The sequence below is a fragment of the Octopus bimaculoides genome, chromosome 6, assembly GCF_046866305.1.
Source record: "Octopus bimaculoides isolate indiv1 chromosome 6, ASM4686630v1, whole genome shotgun sequence".
NCBI lineage: Eukaryota > Metazoa > Mollusca > Cephalopoda > Octopoda > Octopodidae > Octopus > Octopus bimaculoides.
This window is the reverse complement of record NC_142933.1, coordinates 68,314,162-68,340,745: the sequence shown is the minus strand read 5'-3', so window position 1 is coordinate 68,340,745 and position 26,584 is coordinate 68,314,162. Positions and strand designations below refer to the sequence as shown.

Genomic DNA, 26,584 nt, shown 5'->3' with positions numbered 1-26,584 from the left:
CATAAAAATAAATATATGCTTGTTGTGTATCTCATTTATCAAATAGTAAAAAGAGCTGTACAAGAAAATGGAAAAAGACTGTGTTTATGTTTGCACTCTACAAAAGTCACTCCCTATGAGGAGTATTGCTGTTGTCACTCCTGTCAACAAATCACCTACTTTCATGCTTTCAAAGATTTGTGAAATAAAATCACTCCCATCACTCAACTGGTACCTATTTTATTGATCCCAAAAGGATGAAAGACAAAGTTGACCTCAGCAGAATTTGAACTCAGAATGTGAAGACGGATGAAATATCGCAAAGCATTTTGCTCGGCATGTTAACAATTCTGCCAGCTTGCTGTCCTCATAATAACAATAATAATGATCCTTTCTACTAAAAGCACAAGACCTGAAATTTAGTGGGAAGAGGCTAGTTGATTACATCAACCTCAGTGTTTCGTTGGTACTTAATTTATCGACCCCAAATGGATGAAAGGCACAATCAACCTCGGTGGAATTTGAACTCAGAATGTAGTAATGTGCGAAATGCTGCAAGCATTTTGTCCAGTGTGCTAACAATTCTGCCAGCTCTCCACTTTAATAATGATAATTTATTTACCAGGATTTAAAACAGAACAAAGAATGTAGAGATAGCAAAAATGGGCTGATGATGCTGCTATTATAGGTTTGTTTGATCAGTACTGACATGGAACTCAACAACAGTAGTAAATTGTTGATTGTGGATCTGCAAAAACATTCTTTTTGTAATGGGCTGGGTGAGGTAATTTATCTCTCATTCTTCACAGCTGTATGAACAGCACTTTAAGGTGAGGGCTTTGGCATATTTGTGCCTTATATGGGTGTCACCAGATGTTCAGGATTGAAGTATTCTCTAGCTCTGAGAAAGGAAACCCCAAAATAATTTTGTGTTTCAGCCCCTTGACTATGTGAAAAATGTAATGTAACTGTAAGAGTATGAAAGAAAGAATGAGAAGGAAATGACAAGTTAAGCACACACACACACAAACAGAAGCTCATATTACAGAATAGGTTTAATGTCTACTGAGGAATTCTTGCATCAATAGATACTATTAAACAACTCCCTCTATGTACACATGCATAGACAAAAGAGAAAGTTCATAAAAAATCTCATAGCAAAATACAAGTTTTGTTTTGTAATAGGAACATTAACCACATTGGTTTCACAGATTTCAGAGTGCCTGTGAAGTCCAGTGGGTTGGCTACTTCATCCAGACCAACACAATATAAATAGATAAATAAAGCTAAAAAACAAAAGAATATTGCAATTAGAATTATCCTCAGTGGATTAACTGCTGCTAATTTTATTGTTCACTAAGTGATGACAGACAAAATTAATAACAGATACTCCAAAAATATGTGCACATCTGTATGGGCATGATTGAGCATATGCAAATTTATGTGATAAAGGGCAGAAGAATGTATAATCCTGAAATAAAAGAGTCTTTTTTTATTATCATTATTCTGTGTTCAATGACTGAGAGTGTGTCAAGGTAAAAAAAATAATCTATATCAAAGGAGATAATGAAGTCTAGAGACTCATCTACTAAAGGAGGATGGAGTATTTTCTATGTCAGAGAATACATCAAGGGAGAAAAACTAACCAGGAGATAAGTTGTGAAACTAGTTTCTACTAGAATTGGTTTGGTTTGTAGGTTTTCGTTGTGCAAAACAATGGCAAATCCTAGATTTCCTAGAACTTGACCTTAAACTGACCTGATGCATGGTGAAAAGTTGCTAAAGAAAAGTTGCTATCACTTGACTGGTGAATTGGCTGTTTCTCTTTCTCTTTATCTGCATGCATATAACTTGATGATGGAAAAGTGTCCAGTGCTGTACTTAACCTATCATCAGAGCTGGTTTGAGATATTTTTCGAAAAAAATGAGATATGGTACCTAGAATAGAACACATGGCATATATTGACACACCAATATCGTTTAGCTCAAGTTTTAACATGAAATAATAGTGCAAGGCTGCTCGTTCCAGGAAAATGTGATGCCATGTATGAAAAAAGCATTTGAAAATTTTTGGTCTAATAACCAACAGCTACTGATAATTTTCACCTAATGTGAATAGAAATTTTTGAGTAAATACAATTACTAAGGAAAACAAGTTTTTAAAAAAAAATATACTAGTTGTTTTTACTTATAACCAAAACATTTATTTAGAGAAACTATTTAAAAAAAGAAATCTTATGAAGTATATAATTGAAAATTATATATTCATTTTATAAGGATATTTTGAATAGTTATTTGAATATCAGTGTTTGGTGTATATGGAGCAAATTCCTCTAGAATAATATATGCTGGAAGAATTCAAACAAGAACTAATAGCTTTCACAAAACATAACAAAAGCTTCAGACCATTTTCTAAAGAATTGTCAGCTATCATGCTGTGCTTCACATTAACTGACTTGATTGATTAATTCAATAAGATTTTGGATAATTCTCAAAAGGTAAGAATAGTGAAAAGAATACTTTTCGTTTTGTTTTGGCTTTTTTTTTTTATATAGAGATATGGCAATTGAATTATTTTCAATGCTGTACGAAATAGTTTGCATGACACTGTAGTTTAGCTGGTCACTCATTTCAGAATACTTGGCATCAATATTCATTTTTAAGATAGATATATGGAAAAACAGAATATTGAACTCTTAATGATAGTGAAGACGACTGAAACAATACAGGCTTCCATATTATTCTGTTCTCAAATATTGGTTTCAAATTTTGGTACAAGGCCAGCAAGTTTGGAGAAGCTCAGTCAATTACATCAACCCCAGGACTCAAGTGGTACTTATTTTATTGACTCTGAAATGATGAAAAGCAAAGTCAACTTTGGTTGAATTTGAACTCAGAACACAAAGACTCAGCATTTTGCCCAGCATGCAAACAATTCTTCTATCTTGCCCTTTTACTGTTCCCAAATACTGTCTTCATCAATGTAAAAGCATTTTTACAACATTCTTTTCTTATACCTAGCTTTGCTAAAACATAATATTACAAAGATCTAGAACAGTTTGGTTATTTCATTCTTTTTCCCATAATGTCATTTGTTGCAATCTACAAGAATCATAATAGTCTGTGGAAAGTTTCATTTCTAAGCGTGATAGATGGCAGAGTTGTCAGGATGTTGGAGAATATACCCTGTGTTAATTAGTTACATCTTTCAATGTTCTGAGTTTGAATCATGTTGGGTTTAAGTATGTTTTCATCTTGCCAAGGGTCAACAAAACAAGTACCACTTGGTATACAATCAGTTGTTATCTGCCCACAAAAGTATCAGTGGGACTGACCATTCAACAGATGCCTCTCATCACCAAAAGATCACTCAACTGGTTATTGATCTGAACCGGAGCATGAAGTCATCATCATTATCGTTTAACGTCCGTTTTCCAAGCTGGCATAGGTTGAACGGTCTGACAGAAGCTGGAATCACCAAAGAGCTGTCTAGGCTTCAACTGTCTGTTTTGGCATGATTTCTATGGCTTGATACCCTTCTTAATGCCAACCCTTTACAGAGCATGCTGGGTATTTTTTACCTGACACCAGCATGAGTGCATCGTACATGGCACTGGCATGAGTGCATTGTATGTGGTACTGGCACAAAACAGTAATAAACGTAGGTTAGTCAATCATAAAGAACCCCAAAGCAATGATAATTGGGTCATATTTAAAAACTAGCAGACTTGTTATGCCATCAACTAAATATGGTATACAATCTGACATCTTAATGAAGACAAACCCTACTGTGACCTTAAATAACATTACTTAACTCTGTCACAATCCAACAAGTGTGGTAACTATTGAAGAGTTTACACATCTACAAACCAACCAAAATGACTCAGTATGAACAACAATGTGATAATTGTATGATTATGTACAACCATAAATGGCATAGATTATAAGTAACTTAATTCCAAGAGAAAACATTATAGAAATTTTATATCTTATATATCAGACAACACATAAGTTTTGTGATGTCTTCTATATTCTGTCTTAAATTACTTTCCACATTTCAAACCAATGGGAGAGCATCTGCACAAATGTTCAACCTACTAGAAACAACAGTCATATTTTCCTCCAACCATACCTTAGCATGTAAGAAAAAAGTGTGTATGTATGTGTGTGTGTGGGGGGGGGGGGCATCACATTAGATAGTATAGTGCTTCGCATACATAAAAGTAGCTGCTGGAACACTAGTTATCATGATCCTAAATATTTTTTTTTGTACAATAGTTTCCTTTAAGTCTTTTCTTTTGATAGATTCTCTCATTTTAAGGTTTATTTGGCTGTTCACTATGCCAAGAAAGAAACCTCTATGTGGTTGCTTGGCCTGCAAAAAATAGCAGCCCAGTCGCTTTCATATCACACATTAGCATTTTTTTAAAGGATGCATTGGTAAAAGCAGTCATAGAATTACTGTAACAAAAGAAAAAGAAAGAAATAAAAATTATCGGATGGACGTAGCTGAAAAACTTGTGATCATAGGTCAGCTCACTCAGGAATTATTTAGAGTTAAAACACCATCACCACCACCACAACCTATACATATATCCATCATAATCAATGACTATGTGGATCAACCAGATGTGTTTCTATGGCAATGTGCAAATGGATGGATAAATGCAGACATCTGCCATTATTATCACACATTATATCATTGCTTTGCTTGTAAATTACTACTAATCTACAAAATAGTTGTTAACAGACGACAAGAATACACGCTAACTCACACAAACCATTTTGACCTGGAGATGGCAACAAAAGGCATGTTTTTTTTTCTTCTCTTTCCCTGATTTGGATGGTGGGGTGGGATGCCCTCTCAGGCTAATTTGTTATCAGATGGCATCAGTGCTCATGCAAAACATAGAAAGCTAAAGTGATATCTATAAATATAAACAGTGTATGTAGTTTATCAATTAGAAGTAGAGAAATAGAAAGGAGAAGGAAATTAATTGCCAGAAACCAGACTTGTTATATAGACAATTGAAATGAATGTATGTGTGTATGCGTATGTATACTAAAGTATGTGCACAAGAAAATGAGCAACATGAAAAATTGCAGGCACATATGAGAATAAGTGCTTTATTTGTGTATTAAGGCTACTGTTGGTTTCATGTTAAGGAAGTCTTCAACAATATTCGAGCCTATCACACAGAACATTGGTGTTTGTTTTCATTTTGGATTAATTATATATATATATATATATATATATATATATATATATATATATATATATATATATATATATATATATTACCATAATACACGATATCCTCTAACACCTACCCTACAATGTCATTCTAAGAATAAAACAATCACATCATCAAAATCTCAAAAGTACAAGATAATGCATGATAGGCAGAGTAATCTGAGTGCTAAAAGGTTAAGGACTCAAAAGCTTACAGTTGGGATAAGGTAAAATAAGTAAATACCCCCTTTAGTCATGAATGACCATGGGATTGCACCTAGAAAGTTACCCTCCAAGGCACAAATCTGGGCAAGGTTGTTTATGGAAAAACAGCAATTGCCTATGCATACCAGCCTCTCCTCTCCATCCCACCAATATTATCCAAGGGAAAGATGAAAGCTGATACAGCTTGGCACCAGTGACGTCACAACTCATGTCTATGGGTGAGTGAACTGGAGCAACATGAAATAAAGTGTCCTGCTCAAAAACACAACACACAACCTTGTCCGGGAATTGAACTCACTACTTCATGATTAGAACCTAGTATTTTATGTTTGCTATGTTTTGTGTCTCTCTGAATACTGAACTGCTGAAGACAATCTAAGGGATTAAATGATGACAGTTATCAGTGCGGCTGGTGCATATTCTGACCTGACATTCTTTGATGCATGGGGGCAGTATTAGAAGTAGAAGGAGATTTAGGCATTGAAGCCTTTCCGCTAGAGTGTTTATCTTTCTCGGATTCGTTTTGCATCAAACTGACTTTGGCTGAGTTTAGCGTCTCAATTGTATCCTCAACAAAGCTGCTTTGAGAGATTTTGCGGAAAAGTGTTGACATTGTGCCTAAAATAATAACAACAACGATAACAACAACAACAACAATAATGATAATAAAAATAATAAACAAGACAAATAAATAGTAGCAGCATGGAGCTGAGCTTCTGTTTCGTATGGTATGATGGTGCAGAGAAAGGATTTTCTACTGAAAGGAACAACACAATCAGTAATTATTTTGTAAATTGCTAACTGAACTGATACTGCTGCTACTACTACTACTAATAATAATAAAGAATACAAAAAGCAAACAAATGATAAAACTGACAACAGAATTTATCAGTGTTCAATACATATAAGGTGAAAATCATTCAGTGTAGCTCATGTCACTGAAATAAATAAAATCTAATAATAATATTATTTGGATTGCAATTTTGTCACTTTTTATTGATTTTTTTTTCTTCTTGTCATATTTAACATTAAAGATTACTGTAGGCCAAAACTATAGCATACATTGTTTAAATATGTTAACAATAAGAATCCAAGATATTCTTCATAAATGAAATAAAAATCAGAATGCCATACAAGAATACTTCTTCACTCAACAATGGCAAGGAAAGAAAAAACTAACTGTAGCTAATGAAATATTTCTTGAGAAGAGAGAGAGAGAGAAAAAAAAAACGAAAAGAAAAAAAGCAATATCTAAATTTGGGTTCATATACATGCAATTTATATCTGGAAAAGGGAAGTACAAAATTAAAAAAAGGGATAGAATTTAGAGCAAGATACACACACACACACATATATATACATATGTATACAGATATATACATAGGTTTATACATACATCACATATACTTGAAATTTAGGTATTTCTAATATAAACTTACAAAAATAAAAATAAATGAAAGTCCAGAGCTAAGAAACTAGTGAGTTCATTTAAAAAAACTTCATTTACAAAGCGAACAATGGAAGTCATTATGCAGTCACACAACCAGCTAGAAAGAGCAGCAAAGTTCCTTTCAGATCCCATTCTAACCCCTCTTAAAAATAGGAAGAACACTCATGATAATGCAGTTCTTGACCCTTTTTTTCTTTCTCATTTTTTGTTAAGATTTGATAAAAGAAGAAACGAGTAAGGAAGGACAGCCCTCATGATATTTCCAATTTTCAGGGTGTGTGAGACTTACAGGAGGAACGGTGGAAATTATCTTCAGACTAAAAGCCTGGCCTGAATGCTTAAGATAGATGAGATTCTATGAAAGACACCCACAAGCCAAGATGAATGTGTTGAAGTTGGCAATGGATTAAGTCTCCAACCTGAAACAGAAATGGTCTTTTCAATGAGCATCCACATTGTGTTCTTCCACCAAATTTAATCCTTTAGCATTGAAACTGGCCATATCCAGCCAACATATTCTACCTGTTTCATGTTTAAACAAGGCAGATCCAGCCTCTCACACGTAGCCTGTAATATCATTCGAGAAATATACAATCACATCAATGAGATCTCAAAGCTACAAGATAATACAGGATGAATTGTAAACAATATGAATAAATAAGGAATACAATAGATGGAGTAATCTGAATACTAAAGGGTTAACTTACAAGATTTTAGTTGACCTAAGGCTATAGTAGAAGACTCTTACCTGAGGGGTCCCCATGGTGGTAGTTGATATTGAACCTTAAACTATTTAGTTGTGAAGCAGGTATTTCAATTATGCAGCCCTACCTGTGTCTCCAAAAGACAGGATGAACAGGGCAAGAACAGTTAGCTTTGATTATATGTATGCTCGGTCAGAATTATCCTTGGGATAAGCAACTTAATTTCCAACAAGAAATGTGAAGAAAAATGAGGATAAATAAAATATTTGAAATTTCATCTTTTGACTAATCACAAAACTGAAACATTTTCCTTCTTATGGAAAGTCTTAGGGTAGACTGAGCCACTGCAAATTATTTTATCAATCACCCTTTGCCCCAGAACTCAAACCTTAGATGAATGAATGTTAAAATAAACTTGAAATTGTGGTAGGTGGGAGAACTACATAGAGCAATTCATGTAGTCCAGATCAATAAGTTTTTCAGTAGTCAGACATATCAATTGGGGTGGGGTGGGCAGGGAGGAATGAATTGTCATTATAATGTTATGTCTTCAGAGTCATTCTGATAAATGTCTAACATTTTTCAAAAATAGTATTGATGTATCTAAATAAAAAAAATGTCTAAGTTTTACTAGTTTGTCAACCAATTTAATCTAAGAATGATTTGAAGTAAACAATTTCTTAGTGGAAGAGACATGATAGTGGTTTAACACACACATAAATCTACGCACCATTATATTTGATTCTAGTTTATTTTGTAATAATACTATAATACACATCATAAAAGAATCAAAGTGTCTTATTTGTACATCTCTAACCTAGTCACTACTATTACTAAGTAGTACATAAAATACTATTATAGATAAACATAAGTAAACATGCAATATGAGTGTATTTTAAGTGGTTATCATGACGACTATAATGCAATTGTAAATGGAAAGTATTGACAAAAAATCAAATATCTAACACCTGTAGAAATTTGGTGAGTAGATAATGACATTCCAGAACAAAAGACAGGCATATAAACTAAGAAATTATTTTCAGTCTAGCTTGTTTTAGCAGCCATGTGGTTTTGGGTTTGGTCCACTGCACAACACCTTGAGCAAGGCAAGTGTCTTCTACTATAGGCCCGGATCAACAAATGCTTTGTGAGTGAATTTGATAGAAGGAAACAGTGCTGGAGCCTGTTATATATATATGGTAAATGAAAGACTAAAGATGGAATATACAAGAATTTATTATTAATCACGACAATTGATTTGACACATCTAGAATCAATCCCTCACACGTGGGACACTCAACAACTGGTTCAGGTGCATCTGGTAGTGATAAATTGACACAACTCGTTAAAATAACAGTTCCGCAATGTATCTTCTTTCATAGAAAGAAAAGCAGCAGAACGAAGGAAATACCTTCATTTACATAGAAGATCAAAAATAAAATCACAGATGCAAAAAAAAAAAAACCAAACACACAATACAGTGAGAAAAGAATTGAAAATAATCGTTAACAAATATGGATGTATAAACACCCTTGAGCAAGCTGCATGGTGCATGTACACTCGCTCATACAAGCATCTGCGAAAATGTAAGCATATGCACATGTGTTTGGTGCACTCATGATCACAAAACAAGTTAAATATCTACTTGGTATTTATAAGAATGGAGAGGTTAAAACTAAACTTAATTTATCCATACTTTAAAGTAAATTATGATAACAGTTACTCAAATTCATTCCCACTGCATTGTGAGAAAGTACATTTATATGAATGTAGGCATCATGAGAGTCTTTCAGAAATTCTATTAATGATCTTCTCATTAGTCCACAGAATAAACAGAGATTCCTTGTAGCAGAGATAGCATCTCCTGGAAATGATATTGTATGGTTATGCTGTATTTAATTTTATTCTCCTTCAGTCATCATACAAAATCAGCCAAAGATGTTGAATGTCTCTTATTGATTGTCTTAAAGCTGGCAACATGGTTATGATAACGATTCTTAAATGAATCAACCGTCTGTCCAATGTAAACATACGGCCCTCCCCTTGTGTGCATGGTACATTTATATACAAGACTTGTATTCATACGAAGGTTCATCAATTTGATTTTTCTCTGCACGTGCATTTATCATATCTATTTGTATATAAGGTAGTTCTAACTTTATTACTGTGTTAGCTGTATCATAAGCGTTTCTACTCAATAAATTTGGCTGTAATTGGTGTTTTTCATTGTGGTTTATATCTCCTTTGTTGGTACTTAGATGCACATGTTTGCTAGATCCAAAAGGTGGGTTATTGAACCTTTGTTGCATTTTACTATTGTTTATGTGGTGCATAAGCTGCTCTAAATTAGCAGAGTTAGCATAGGAGACCTTCATGGTGTGTCGATTAAAAATACATATATATACATACATACACAAACACACATGTGAATGTGTGTATACATATAAATATATTATCAACATAACTGACTTAACAATAATTCAAAATGTGTTGTGTGTATTTTTTTGTTAATGTTTGTCCTCCCAAATCACTTGAAAACTGGTGTTTATTTGTCTCTGTAACTTACCAGTTTGGCAAAAGAGACTGGTAGAATAAATACCAGTCTCTTTTGCCAAACTTAAGAAAAAAAGTACTAAGATTGATTTGTTGAACTAAACTCTTCAAGGCAGTCCTCCAGCATGGCTGCAATCCAATGAGTGAAACAAGTAAGAGTTAAAAGAAAATTATGTAACTACTACACACTACATTATTTACATTATTTACATTTGACGGATATTTGTCCTCATCTTGTTTGCTGTTAATAATAGACAGAGAACACCAATGGAAAATACGTAAACTAAAAGAAGCAGCACATATGCTAGGACTCAACAACCTCCTAAGCAGACCGAGTGCAGATATGAGCAGCATATGGGAACCGGTATCAAGGAAGGATAGAAAAATATTAGATTTATAAGCCCTAAAATTCACTCCATAATTGCCCACGGGCATATGGCATAGTGGTTAAGAGCGTGGGCTACTAACCCCAAGATTCCTAGTTCGATTCCAAGCAGTGACCTGAACAATAGTGATAATAACATCGAAAAATGCCCTAGGAATGAGAACCCAGGTTCAAAATTTCTTCAAGACACCCGATAAAGGCTGGAGGGTATATCCACCGAAAAGTTGTGTTAACAACAAACAAGATGAGGACAAATATCCATCAAATGTAAATGTACGTAATTCCTCATCTCTTAAATATAGAATTGTACTACACACTACAGTTTGTCTTTTGATAGTTTGCTGTATCCATGTCTTCATTAGAAGCAATGTGATGGTATTGTGGAAGATAGACAAGGAACAGAGTTAACAGTTCAGAAGAAAGCATTTCTATTACAAATGAATTCTCAAGAAAGTATAGTGGAGCCATAATCCACAAGACAGTGAATACAGGAAGCAAACCCAGTAAGTACTTCTGAAGAGAAGACAATGAAGACTAAAATTTAAAACTTATTACGTAGCAGACCACAGAGAATATAGTTGCATTAAATTATTTGTAAATCTGCATGGCATTTGCATGTCGAGCGTTGGTCTGATATTAACCAGACAAAACTTAGTCAGTGTGAAAGATGATTTCTCTGGTGAATACACACATTTATATATATTTAGACATGGGTGTGGGGTTAAGAAGTTTGCTTTTTAACTGCATTGCTCCAGGTTCAGCCCCATTGAGTGGCATGTTGGGTAAATGTATCGTACAGTAACTCTGGGCTGATCAAAACTTTGTCAGTAGATTTGGTAGATGGAAACTGAAAGAAGCCCATCATAAACATAAATACATATTCTTTTACTCTTTTAGTTGTTTCAGTCATTTGACTGCAGCCATGCTGGAGCACAATCTTATAGGGTCTTTTCTTTAGTCAAAGAAATTGACCCCAAGACTTATTCTTTGTAAGCCTAGTACTTATTCTATTGGGCTCTTTTGCCAAACTGCTAAGTTACGGGGACATAAAGGCGAACACAGGCATAAAGACTTATTCACATAAATATACACACAGACACACACATATATATGACAGGCTTCTTTCAATTTCCATCTACCAAATCCACTCACAAGGCTTTGGTCGGCCCAAGGCTATAGTGGAAGACACTTGCCCAAGGTGTAATGCAGTGGGACTGAACCTGGAATCATGTGGTTGGGAAGCTAGCTTCTTAACACACAGTCACACCTGTGCCTATATATATATATATATATATATATATATATATGTATATATATATGTATATATATATGTAATATATCATGATATATTTATTAATATTAGCAGAAGCAACAGAGTAACTCAAGGGCACATGTATGCATATGCATGTGTGTGTGTGTGTGTGTGTGTATCATTGTGTCTCCTTGTCTTGACATCGTGTGATAGTTGTAATTGAGTGTCATTGTCATATAAGCAGTGTCTTTTATTTCCAAAAAACATGCCTGAGCTTGTGGGGAAACATTATCTTACTTGGAAACAAGTTAGGGTTGTCAACAGGAAGGGTATCTGGCCATAGAAAGTCTTTGCTCAATAAATTCTATCTGACTAATGCCAGCATGGAAAGGTGGATATTAAGACAACGATGATCTAAAACTAATCATGTAAATCAATATATTTATTAATTTTAAATTAACAATTTAGTTGAAAAGAATACATTAAATTTAAATTTACAACTTAAATATTAACCAGACAAAACTTTGTCAGCGTGAAAGACGAACTTAAAACTGACAATAAATTGAATTTGCATGCATATTTATTCAATAGCAAAAATGGCAACATTTATTAAAAATTCTTCTTCTCCACATCATCATCATTTAACATTTGTTTTCTATGCTGGTATAAGCTGGATGGTTTGACAGGTGCTGGTAAGCCAAGGGACTGTACCAAGCCCTGCTGTCTACTTTGGCATGGTTTCTGCAGCAGGATGCCCTTCCTAATGCCACCACTTTAACAAAGTGTAGTAGGTGCTTTTTTTGGTCTAGCTTGCAGAAAATAGGAGATAAATAAAATTTCGAAAATCTAGTAGTAGTAGTAGCGGTGGTGATGGTGCCATCAGGAGTAATAACAGCACTTGAATTTGAACACTTGACTATCCTCACAAATACTGAAACAAGATGTTCTAAATATCAAGGTAAACTTGAATACAATTTTCAGAAATCGGTGTCATAGACTCAATTGACAATATATAGCATCACTAATAATAGAATACAAGATAGTAAGGCGTAAAAAAATCTCCAAAAAACAAAGAATAAGCTCATGCTAATATATTCTTTTAAGTATGGAGATATAAACTGAAAACAAGATGAAACAAGATTGATGTTACCAAAATTAGTTTTCATTTTCAGTAATCAAAGACTAAATATATGCTAAAACAAATAGAAGAAAAGAAAAAGCAAAACATATTTGCACCAAATGTTATGGTTTCCTTTTGTTTAACAGTGGTTTCAAAGTTTGGTGCAAGACCAATTTCAGGGAGTGAGGGAGGGGGTAAAATCGATTACTTCAACGCCTGTACTCAACTGGTACTTATTTCATTGACCCTGAAAGGATGAATGGCAAAGTTGACCTTGGCAGAATTTGAACTCAGAATGTAAAGAAGGACAAAATGCTGCTAAGCATTTTTCTCACAATACCAATGATTTTGCCTGCCTGATCACTGCTTTACCTTTTGTTCAATATTAAAAAGAAAAGACAAAGTTTGATTGCACAACTATGCACATAATCTAGATGCTTTTGGCAATGAAGCTCTGAGATATTTAGCAAAAATACAGTATAATGACATGTATCATTTGATGATAATTAATCTGACTCATGGATAAGTTTTATTTATATAGTTTTTGATGTTGTTGTTTTCTTTTTCAATAGTAATAGTTGTCATCATTTTCCACCTCAGTTTGATTTATAAACCAAGTTAAGACTCAAATGAAGCATGTTATCCTTCACTCAAGCTGTTAAAACATTTATTTTAATTACATTGCATTATCTTAATTCTTTTAATTTATTATGTTTTAGCATTTTCAATTAGTTTAAACCATATGATTACAGTCATGCAAGAGCGCGTGTTATTTCAGGTGTTACGCAGTTAGTTTAGCTGCTTGGTATGCTAACAGATGTAAACCAGCTACAAAACGGGTGGTATCTAAGATATTGGACATGAAATAAATATCAGCAAAATCACCATCAGATTTCAGATATTAAAAATTAAACATAATATGATACAATTTCAAATGAAAATACTAAGATCTAAATCATTGCCCATCTTGTTTGAGGCACACGGAGAAGTTTAAATATCTTGGGGGCTATATTCATAAGTTTTGTGTGGCAGGAAGCTCAATTAGATGCTAAACTTGTGGTGCTGACACAGTACTGTGCCAACTTCAACATCCAATTCTTAGAAGAGGTAAGAGAGAGGTTGGTGACGAAAGCAGTTTCATGTTTATCCTCATGAATATTGGGTATTGATTAAAGGAGTATAGTCATGAGATTCTCTTAGAGTGAATAGCTCAGAGAGTTTCTTCAGGTTAAGCCACTACTTCTATGCATTGAGAGGTCACAGCTCTAGTATTACGACACGTGACCAGAATGTTGCAAGAAAGAATCACAAGAAGATTTCTTCAAGCCAAGTCAACTAACAAGAGACCTAGGGTAGACCACAAATAACATGGTTGGATAATATTCATAGTCTCTGTTGGTTAAACTTGGGAATCTAGCTGATTCTGATAGGACCTATGGAAGAAGTGCTGAGAACTCTACTCTCATGGCTCTCCCTGGAATGGTGGGTAGAGAAAACTAATAGATGGATAACTTGGAATTGTTAAAATGTTATCAACATAGTTGTACTGCACCAGAATAACATTTCATCATCATCATTTAATGTCAGTTGTCCATGCTGGATGGTTTGACCAGGACTGGTAAGCTGAGGAGCTGTACCAGACTCCAGTCTGATTTGGCATGGTTTCTACAGCTGGATGCCCTTCCTAACACCAACCACTCCAAGAATGTAATGAGTGCTTCTTACGTGTCGCTGGTATGGGTGCCAATTGATAAATTTTTTCTATTTCTGCTGTTATCTCAGGAAAATATTTTATCCTGCTAATGATTAAAAATATTAAAGTATAATGTCACAAAGAAAATATTGTGCCTTCAATTTCTATAGTTTAGACTGTCTAATCCTTTAGCATTTAAACCTGCCATATCTGACCAAAATATTTTACCTATTTTATGTTCAAATTGGCCAGATCTGGCTTCTAACACCAACCCTATGATATTATTCTAAAAATTAGCAGTTACCTCATCAAAATCTTAAAACTAAGATATAATGCATGATTAGTTCATAATAATGTGAATAAATAAGTATTACTCTAGACAGAACAATCTGAAAGCTAAAGGGTTAAAGCGTTTCCTATATATAGTATTCTTTTGATACATTTTCAACAGAATGAATAACTTAATAACAAAATGAATAACTCAAATAAAAATGGACCAGTAGATTATCATGAACAATTCTATGTGATTCAGTAGCTCTTTCATTTTGTGACATAAACATAAAAATAATTTCAGAGTTGTGCTTGTCTTGCAAGTAACTTGATCTGAAACCAGGTGTCAAATCATGGAATAATGATGCCATTTACTAACACATAAGGCTGTTGAATTCACTTCAAATTTATCTATTCAATTATTTTCCTTGCACAACTGTGACCTGGTCACTGGTAAAGTTCCAGCGTTGATAGTGGAACTGTGTTAGTGATGACATAACAATTAAGCGATGAAAAGTTTGATACCTCATGAAATAAATTTAAAGGAAATTTAATAGCTTTGTGTTATCAAGTGGTTCTTCCACAACGTAGTTGATAAAAATAATAGGTAAGAGCTTCCAAGGTAGATGAGAAATCAAGCGGCTGACAAAAAATACAGTTTTCAAAGATGCTCTCTTCTAAGACCGCAGTTTCAGTATTATCTAAATGGAACTTACACCATTTCAAAAATCAAATGTTTCAAGAAAAATGCAATCTAAAAGAAACTATGGTTCCTTATAAACTTCTAACCATTTTGTAGTTAGTTTATCTGAATAACTGAAATTTCCAAGAGCTAGTAATATACTATTTCCTGTCTTAAAAGCCACTGAAGTGAAAGTGTATGACCTAATGGTTAGGGTGTTGCATTCAAAATAGCAAGGTCGTGGTTTCAATTCCCAGACTGGGTGGTGTGTTTTATTTGGAGAAAAACATTTCATGTTGCTGCAATCCACTCTGCTCTTAATGAGTAACCCTGTGAAACACTGGAATCCCATTCAAGGTCAATATTGTGATTGTGCTCACTTATATGTAGTGGAAACCAAGTAGCAGGTTTCTATGAGTCCTAGGACTTGAGTCAGCAATGTCCAGGGACTGATGATGATGATTTCAATGATGATGACAATGTTCATAATGATGATGTCTATGACGATGATGATGATTGAGAACAATTATACACGAACAACCTGATACTGTCGTAAAATAGAACAACAGTAAGTGTAACAGTATAAACGCATTTTAAAGGACTGACATGAGTCATGGTGTGTATGTAACAAGCATGAAATATTAAGTTACATTAAGTTAAAAAAATATTCATAAACCTTTTAGATGAAAGAAACTATTTAATCATATTTCATTAAGTTAAACCTAAATTTGTGCATGTGTATGTGTGTGTGTGAGAGAGAGTGTATCATACCTGGATATCAAAGTAAAACAATTATTTCTAACACAGTAAAATAAACTGATAAACCAAGTTAATAAAATACTTGCTAGACATAAAAAAAAAGATGCAGTTTCAAATATCAACATCATTAATGAGAGGAGATAGCTATGCTTTTATATGGGAACGATAGTTAGGTTTAGTGAAGAAGATAACTAGAATCATAAGAGGGGTGAGTAATCAATTAAAATATAAATACAAGTAAATAAAATATTACATGAAACAGAATATAATTGATTTGCATACTGACTATACTATGTACACAGCAGAGTAGGCAAGGAGTGGTTGCTTAAAAGCTTTACTATCACTAAGATTATAGATTTAGACACTCATATGTTATAGGGGTATCTTGCTGAAAGGGCTGGTATTAGATAACAGAACAGGAGGGAGTATTAGTATAAATTAGAAGGGCACTCACAAGTCTAGCAAAAAAGAAAAAAAAAAAAAAAAAAAAGCCAGGTGATGGTGTGGGCATAAAGGGCTCTCAAATGCATACCATTAGCATTATATAAACATACATATATTGCTAGGTGCTGAAAAATTGCCTTCTATGTAGGGCCCACTTAAGCAAAACACACAGATAAAGCTAAGTCACTTCAAATTAAGTAAGGAGCAATAAAGTTCTACATAATTTGTTCATTCATTTTATTATAAATGCTATATATATATTTTTTCAACCTGCTGGGCTAACGCATTACTTCTCAATAGTGCAAGACGCTTGGAACACATGAAAACGGTGGAGGCTTCATTCCTAAAAATCTACAAGACTGGTGACTGGTAACTGCTTTTGTGACAGTTATGACTGACCTGACATACGTTGTCGTATGGGTTCATTGCTTGCAGATGTAGAACTGCCAAAATCCTGTCTTTCAATAAGAGGAATCATATTTGAGTAGGGTGTCCCAGAATGTACCGAGACATTTGTCTCATCCAGAAAACAGCTGACATCACATTCTTCAAAATAGCGTGATATAGAACCTAAAAATAGCATGCAATAGCTGAAATAGGGAGGGAAAATAAGAATGGTAACATAGGCACAAGACCATAATTTTGTGGGAAGAGAAGTATGATTGGCAATATTGAACCCAAAACTCGAGTGGTACTTACTTTATAATAGAATAAAGGAGAAATGTATATTGATATCTACATCATACAGTGATGTAACTTTACACAATTTCTGAAGCTTGATGAATTTAAATATCATAAGACCTTAAAAGCTAATGAAGACACTTCTTTGTGCTTCATCAAATATGTAGGAGAAACATGACCATGGAATAGTGGATAGGGTGTTGCACTCATAATCATGAGACCATGAGTTTGATTCCCAGACAGACTGGGTGGTGCATTGTATTCTTCAGCATTGTATTCTTCAACTCATGCTACTCTGTAATTACTTCAACATCTGACATGTGGCACACTGTGAACCTGTACGGGCAATGTAGATTTCATGCAGGGAGTGAACCTATGTGTATCTGTGAATATCTATGGTTGTTTGGCAAGAAACTGCAGAACCAACTTCCTTTGATCAAGAGACAATCATTAGGAAAAAATATTACAAATTTATAAAGAAGAGAAAAATGTGACTGTAATATTATACTTTTTCCTAAGGGCATGAATAAACATATACAGAATGGAATTATTCAAGCTGGAAGAGAAATTCTATAATGGACTTAGTTTGCTGAGAGCAAACCTTACCTTTATAATATATCCTTAGATAATATAGACATGAATACATCCGTACAATTACTATATTATGATTGCAATAATATTATAAATGATTAAAACTGTATTATGAATTATTAATATAATGTTATGAACGATTGTAATAAAATGACTAGTCACATATTAATATTTGTTTAAGCTGGTTAATAAAGAAGGTTAATACATTAAATACATCAGAATATTTAGTGAACAAACCTGAATTGAGCAAATATATACACCATAAACAAGAGTAAATAGATTTCTATAATTAACACTTATAAATACTGAAGCTTTATAATGTCTTACAATTATAACTACAACAAAGCAATAAAAAGTTCCTGTTCTCACAAAAATATGAATCTAAATAGACTCACTTCTCTCTATCTCGTGTGTGTGTGTGTGTGTGTGTGTGTGTGTGTATGTGTAAACAATGGTTGTTTTCAAGTGTTACTATTTTTCAGAAGTTTTATTTTTTTTCCATATTATTGTACAAGTTCCATCCAGTATACTTTGAATGGTGAAGTTCCAAAATCCATTATCAACATTTCTAATTCCTTCGTGGTCTCCTCTTCAGGATGAAGTAATGTTGGTACATGTTACCAATGTGATTAGTGCAGACATTACAAGTGGAATTTGAATTTATACTCCCATTCATCAAGGTATTAATCTAGTAATTCCTGCTCATACATGAGCGGGTTAAAGTCAACCTTGACAACATTTGAACCTTGAATTTAAGGAGCTATATTTTTGAACTTCATAACTTGGCTCTTCTGCTGCGCAACAGATTTTGCCAGTCTACTACTCTAATTGTACTGTAACCATGTTGGATTAAAAGTTATAAGTGACAAGCAACTGATTATCTTGTAGCTACGAATTGAAGTCTTGCCAAAGTCACATTCCTGAACAGTTCAGCCAGTTTTAGATAGGAACAACTGATCACAAAAGTACAGATGTGCTACGATAGGCACAGGAGTGGCTGTGTGGTAAAAAGCTTGCTTCCCAACCACATGGTTCCGGGTTCAGTCCTACTGTATGACACCTTGTGCAAGTGTCTTCTACTATAACCCTGGGCTAACCAAAGCAATATCAGTGGATGTGGTAGACAGAAACTGAAAGAAGCCCATTGTGTATATGTATATATCTAGGCGTGTGTGCTTTTGTGTCTGTTTTGTATCCCCATCACTGCATGACAACCAGTGTTGGTGCGTCTACGTCCCCTTAACTTACTGGTTCAGCAAAAGTGACTGATAAAATAAATACTAGGCTTTAAAAAATAAAGTCCTGGGTCAATTTGTTTGACTAAAACACTTCAATGCAGTGCTCCAGCATGGCTGCAGTCAAATGATTGAAACAAGTAAAAGAATAAAAGAATAAGTAAACTATATCTAAGGTCAATTTTGCCACCTAAAAGCTCCAATTAGATATCAGTGGTCAGTTACAGCTAACCACTGATATTTGACAGGAAATAACAGAAACTGATCAAACAAGAAATAACACCCAGTGTGCATCCATGTCAGGTCAAGAGTAATTTAATCACAGGCTGATAGAAACCTGCTACTGGCAACCATGTATCTCACACCCTGTCACTTATGATGAAGGCTCCAGTTGATCTGACCAATGGAACAGCTTGCTTGTGAGATTAATGTGCAAGTGGCTGAGCACACTACAGACACCCATACTTCTCAGGGAGATTCAGCATGACACAGTGTGTGGCAAGTCTGGCCCCTTGAAATACAGGTATTACTCATTTTTTGCCAGCTGAGTGGACTGGAGCACCTGAAATAAAGTGTCTTGCACAAGGACACAATGCGCCACCAGAAATCAAACTCGTGACCTTATGATCGTGAGCTGAATACCCTAATGACTAAACCACGTGCCTTCACAAGCCACACGCAACCATGTACTCCCACACTATTGGTTTTTTGTGGTGCAGTGGTCAGAGACTAAACCAGCCCCCTATTGAACTTGCCCAGTGAGGAACAAGGATAGACACTCAGCAGGATTAAGAAATAAAACCTGTGGAAAGAAAATGAATGTTTTGAGAACCAACAACGTCCATATTCTAGAGAGGAGATGGGTGCTACTAGGACAGAGGCTCTCAACCATTTTTCATCTATGGACCCCTTTTGATCACTATTTTAATCTGATGGATCTCCCGTAGCCATTCAATGTTTAAAAACTAGTTTTATAGAAACACTTCTTTCAAAATTCCTAATTTGTTTTTTACCCATTCATTTGTGTAAGTTGAACTATGTAAAATGTTGGAGAAAGAAACTTGGCTGTTTCTTGCAATACATACCAATACATACATCTAAAGCAAAATTTTTTCAGGGGCCCTTAAAATATTATCATGGATCCAGGATTTACTATTTTGTTGCAAGGACCTCCAAAAATCTTATATAGACCTTCAGGGGCCATATGGACCCCAGTTGAGAACCACTGTACAAAACCCAAAGCAGAATCTGAATGGAAAGTTACACCAACATTTTATTCTATACCAAGGAGGCAAGCAGGCAGAATCGTTACTTAGTAGCATTTCGTCTGTCTTTATGTTCTGAGTTCCAATCCCACTGAGGTCGACTTTGTCTTTCAATCTTTTAGAGTTGATAAAATAAGTATCAGATGAGAACTGGGGGTCGATGTAAATGACTTACTCCGTTTCCTGAAATTGTTGGCCTCATGCCAAAATTTGAAACCAATATTTAATTCTATACCAGGTTGGTTAAATGCATAAAAAAGCCCAGAATTGAATGGTGTAGAAAAGATGGGTAAAAAAAAAAAAAGAATTTTTAAACTGAAATTCAGGTACGTCAACAATGTTACATGAAAATAGAACAGAAATAGAGTGTATCAGACTGGCTAACAACAGAAAGCTTGGCAGTTAAAATCCTGTTATATCTACTGTACCATTTCTTTAACAAGACAGTCCACTTTAAAACAATCAAACACATTTAGATTTAACCCTTCTAGTTCTATGGCACAAACACTTTCTATTTTAAGGTGATCTAAGTTAAAAACTTTCAATTAAACTCTCATGTTAATTTGTTTCAAACACCAGCTTAATAATGACAAAGCTATTTTATTAAAGTAATCATAGCAAAGAAGACACAAGTTAGCCATTCAGTAACACACAAACAAATGTTTCTGAATGTCTAATTTTGTACCTTCCATACTGTAATCACCTTAGTTTCAACACATGTTGTCAGATTAAAACACTTGCTATAGAAGTACATCTCCATATTTTACTATACTCTTCCTTATTTTTTAAAATGAATTGAAAGAAAATAGTGTATTGCGACAAAAATAAGGTAACAAAAGAGTTAAGGGTGTTATATGTAACAGCAAGGTAAAACTGATGGAAGTCTCATTAACTTGCAGTATAGAGTTCCTCTCAACCTATGGGTCTTGAGAAAGCAATGTGAAACTCCTACCATCTATTTCTCCTCTGAATAACTAACTACACTGTTACTCAGTCACTTACCAATGAAATAACAAGACTAAATCATGATCACTTGACAAGAAAAGAGTTGCAGCAGAGCAATTTGACTAAGTGCTAAGCTATGAGCCAACAGATCAATACATTGCTTCTTAACAATGCAACAAAATTCTTTGTAAACTCACTTAACAGGAAATCTTCTAGTAGCTGTATTGGCAACTATAGTTTGCTGTACATAGATTGAATTTAATACAATTGATCCGAATTTCATTAAATTACATTTCTGAAAGCAAATCTTGTTTGGGGCAGCAGACAATAAGAAGACACTTTGTAATATCCTCTTTTAAATTTACATAGGCAATCATCAAAGTATTTTTTGATGGTACAAAAAGACATGGGTTGTGAACTATAACATTTTATTCTTTACTGTTACTAGTAATGAGTCTCATAACTGATTAGATTATAGGGGGACCTTTAGACTTCATCATCATCATTTAATGTTTATTTTCTGTGCTGGCATGGGTTGGACAGTTTGGTTGGAGCTTGTGAGGCCAGGGGCTGCACCAGGCTCCATTGTCTGTTCTCGCATGGTTTCCACAGCTGGGATGCCCTGCCTAATACTAACCGCTCCATAGAGTGTACTGGTATTAATTCTACTGTGGCAGATTGGCCTTCTTGAGCACAGCAATATATCAGATATTTCAGTCCTTAGTCATCCCCCTCAATGTCTTGGGATTGGCCTTCAATAATTTCTGGTCTCCCTCTTCCATAAGTTCCATCCACTTCAAATAATTAGCACTTCCGTATGCAACTATCTACATCCATACACATCACATAACCAAACCAGCTTAGTTCTTCTCTCTTGTATACTGTATCTAATTCCTCTTATGCTCAACTTTTCCCTCAAAACACTAGCACTCTGGTGCACATGTACGAAGGTATGCTGAAAAGTTCCTGGCTTTAAGGGTATCCTAAAATGCCTGGTTGGAGGCCCAACCTTCAGAGTTCTTTTACAGGGCTTAGAAAAACTAAAGGATCACTGCAATAAAAATGTGAATCTGAAATGGGAATATGTTGAATAAAATCATGATTAACTGATCCTTCTGTATTTTCTTTTACCCACAGCCAAGAACTTTTCAGCACCTCCTTGTACATTGATATTGCACACCCAGTGGAACATACTAGCATCATTTCCCTTGAAAAACAGATGAAGTTTTTGCCCATCATACCTAGTAGATTATATGAGAAACAAGAGTAGCCAGCTATGTAGAATCTATAAAACACAAAGTAATAATCACAGAAAGAGCTAAACTCAACACTACAAGTTTACAAAATACTTGTTGATTACACAGGGCTGTGGCAACTGAGAGTAGTGAGTTGTTCCTTCCACATTGTGCCTATTTACAGCTAAGTGGACTAGGCAAACATAGCTTAGCAATAGACACAACAATGAGAGCAACAAGTTTCAAAACACCAGCTTTTAGACTGGGTTAAGACAACATCATGTGAGAGATTGCAAAGGTTACTAGTACAATTTCTCTTCTCCCTTCAATAACTTTTAGTGATAGTAGTTTCTGATATGGAACACAAGGCCAGAAATTAAATAACCAAATGTACTTGACTAATACTTTATTCTATTGTCTTCAGAAAGATGAATGAGAAATGTGACTTTGGCTGGATTGAACTCAGAAAATAAAGAGCCAGAACAAATACAGCAATGTATTTTGTTTGATGTTCTAATGATTCTGTGAAACTACTACTGCTGCTACTACTACTACTACTAATAATAATAATTTCAAATTTTGGTTCACAGTCAGCAATTTTGGTGGAGGGGGCAAGTCAATTACATTGACCCTACTGCTCAACTGGTACCTATTTTATCAACCCTGAAACAATGAAAGCAAAGTCAACCTTGCCAGAATCTGAACTCAGAATGTAAAGATGGAGAAATGCAGCTAAGCATTTTACTTAGCATGCTAACGATTCTGCCAGCTTACTGCCTTGATGATACTAATAATAATAAACAATAATAACAATAATAATAATAATAATAATAATAGTTTCAAATTTTGCTACAAGGGCAGTCATTTTGGAGGAGGGGATGAGTCAATTACGTTGACTCCAGTGTTTCGTTGGTACTTAATTTATCGACACCGATATGGATGAAAGGTAAAAAGTTGACCTTGGTGGAATTTGAACTCAGAACGTAGCGGCAGATGAAATACTGCTAAGCATTTTGCCTGGTGTGCTAATGATTCTGTCACCTCACTGCCCTAAATAATAATAATAATAATAATAAAAAGAATAATCATCACTACTATCGGCACAAGGTCAGCAATTTTGGGGGAGGGGTTAGTTGATTACATTCAACCTCAATGCTCAACTGGTATTTATTTTACTGACACCCCCTTCCTCATTGAAAAGGGGAAAGGTGAAGTTGATCTCCATGACCACTTAGATCCTGGAAGTGAGTCAGGAACTGAAGTAATGTCTAGTTTGAACTTTTGAGGAACAACTGCTGAGGGGAAAATATATGCAAGGCAGAGGTTCTAGACTAGGTGCCATTTTAGAGAGGAAGATGCTTTAATGCAGGAAACTAAGCTATTTGAGGTGACCAATGTATTTACAACTGAGGAAAGCAAAATACTGTCTATTATAAGAACAAGTAGATTTGCAATACTTAATGATAGAATTTTAAAAGTAGGATGCATTATTTTAAGGATTCTGATATCGTAAAACCTTGACTCCAGCTATGTTTGCAAATAAACCTATAACTTAAAACCTTTTAAAATGTAGAAAATTACAACAAAACAATACGCATAAAATATTTTGAATCAGATGTCTATTAAAGCAAAGAGAATGTATTAAATTTAACTAACCGTAATCAGATAAAAACAAACAAACCAAAGTATCTGTTTTTACCATTCATATATATAATATATATATATATATATATATATATATATATATATATATATATATATATATATCACAAATTTTAAAATCAACTGAAGAAAAAAGAATGAAATACATTTTTACAGAGGAGAAAACAACAAACAAAAATAACTGTAAATATACTACAGCTACAAGAACAACATCAACATTAATAGAGTTAAAGTGACACAGACAAGAAGTGAGATTAAAATTGCATAAAGCAGTATCTGCAAATTTAACAGACGTGCATTTCAAAGAGATGGCAAATTTTAAATATTGATTTAAAAAAAAGGTAAAAGAGAAAAAAAACAGAAAGAAAGTTAAAGATACGTAACTACACCTAGAAGGCGTGCGATGTCTATTCCAGAATATGTAGAAGAAATACAAATATTGAAAGGTAAAAAACAAATAGATATTATTAAAAAAAAAATCCAAAGTAAAATAAAAATTAACCCTTTTCAATTATCTATGCAAGATTTACTTTGAAAATATATAGATAAGGTAAACAAATGTTTGGAAGTATAACAGAAAAAAAAAAAGAGCCATAAACTGTTCATGTTTTCAAAGCAAAAGCATCTAGCATTTGGTGCATAGATATGTGAGGTGCTGCACTACATATATATGTGTGTGTGTGTGTGTGTGTGTGTGTGTGTGTGTGTGTCTGTATGTATATATATATGTATGTATATGTGTGTGTGTTGTGTTCAAATATATATATATACACACAAACACACATGAAAGGAAAGACATCATTACTTCAAATTTCATACTTGGTTAAATAACTGAATAATTTTCAAATGATAAACTGAACCATTTCTCTCAGAAAAATCAAGAAATATATCCATTTTTTTTTACAAGAATGGTTGCTTATCATCTGAAGCTTACCTCATTTAACCTTGTATGAAATCTGAAGTGACAATCTTTTATCTTTTAATAAGTTATAGCATTACATATGTACACGCACATATTTTACTCCACACTTGTGCTGAATACTTTATATTTGTTCATGTAGGCACCTATTATATATATACCCATCCATAAAAAAATATATATACACATACACACACATACATGTATGCACATACGCAAGTACATAAGATCATCCATATATAGATAAACTTAAGTGAAGCAATTGACATTCTAGAATTAACTGCAATAAGAAATTGAATACAAAAATAAGAAAAAGAAAAAAATCCTGAAAAAGATTTTCACTCAAACTACATGGCCAAGATTCACTAATGCTTAAAAATTTGCTAATGCAAGAGGATAATGGCATGCATTGCCAATTTTTATTTTTTCAAATGCCAGCCCAGGACACGAGTTAATACAGCAAACTGTATATTTAAAAGGGTCTTGTGACCAGTTAGAATATTAGAAGAAACTATAAAATCAAAATTAATAAAGCAAAATCATCAAAACATACTGCATTAAAACATACTGCATTAAAACATACTGGAGACAGAAGAGTAGTCTTCTATTTACTAAATTACTAACATTGGAACTAATATACCTCTTTAAATGGTACATTAGTTAGCAAAAGCCATTGATGGGAAACTTAAGTATAAACATCAGCAATAAATGTGTGAGTGGGTCCATGTATATGCATGCCAGTGTATGTATATATGCACATATATAAAAATAATATAAAAATATATAGGCATGCATATGTATATGTGTATATACATTTATATGTAATTAATATGTATGTGTTTGTTTAAGTGGTGTATGACAGTAGAATAGTGTGAAATATTTGAAAACTATTCCTGTTGCTCTTCAATTCTATCCTTATAAATATCAGTAGGTTAATTTCACTTTGTGAGAGATGCTTAATAGTGTGTTAAGAGATTATACTTGTCTCTGTGGTGCTTAAAGACATCCTAAAGTAGAAACTTTTAATTTAATTTTGTAAGTGGAAACATATTCAATTATGCTGTTGGATAAGCAGTATCAAGAAATGTTTATATACTTTCGTTTTACAATCTCCCTTAATATACTCTTGTGATGTAACATGTGGATCAAACTTACTCATCAAATACTGATCACTTTGGACAACCCCTTGTTTTGTATCATCCATATTTAAAAAACACCTATCATAATTGTATGCAGGAGTCTTCTGTTAAGTTATGCTCCAACACCAACTTAATACAGCATAAATGATAAAAGGTTGTTATA

General features: G+C 33.9%; 1 protein-coding gene across 1 annotated transcript in view; it reads right to left on the bottom strand.

Moving 5' to 3' along the window:
* The window catches only part of LOC106882176 (sodium/calcium exchanger 1), a 307,427-nt gene that overhangs the window by 15,080 nt on the left and 265,763 nt on the right, over positions 1–26,584 (bottom strand). The window contains exons 4-6 of the mRNA XM_089354024.1: positions 17,149–17,319; positions 5,864–6,055; positions 1,738–1,917 (exon numbers count right to left, since the gene is read on the bottom strand). Of these exons, the coding sequence (XP_089210150.1) occupies positions 1,738–1,917; positions 5,864–6,055; positions 17,149–17,319 (543 nt within the window). The remainder of the gene's footprint in view (positions 1–1,737; positions 1,918–5,863; positions 6,056–17,148; positions 17,320–26,584) is intronic.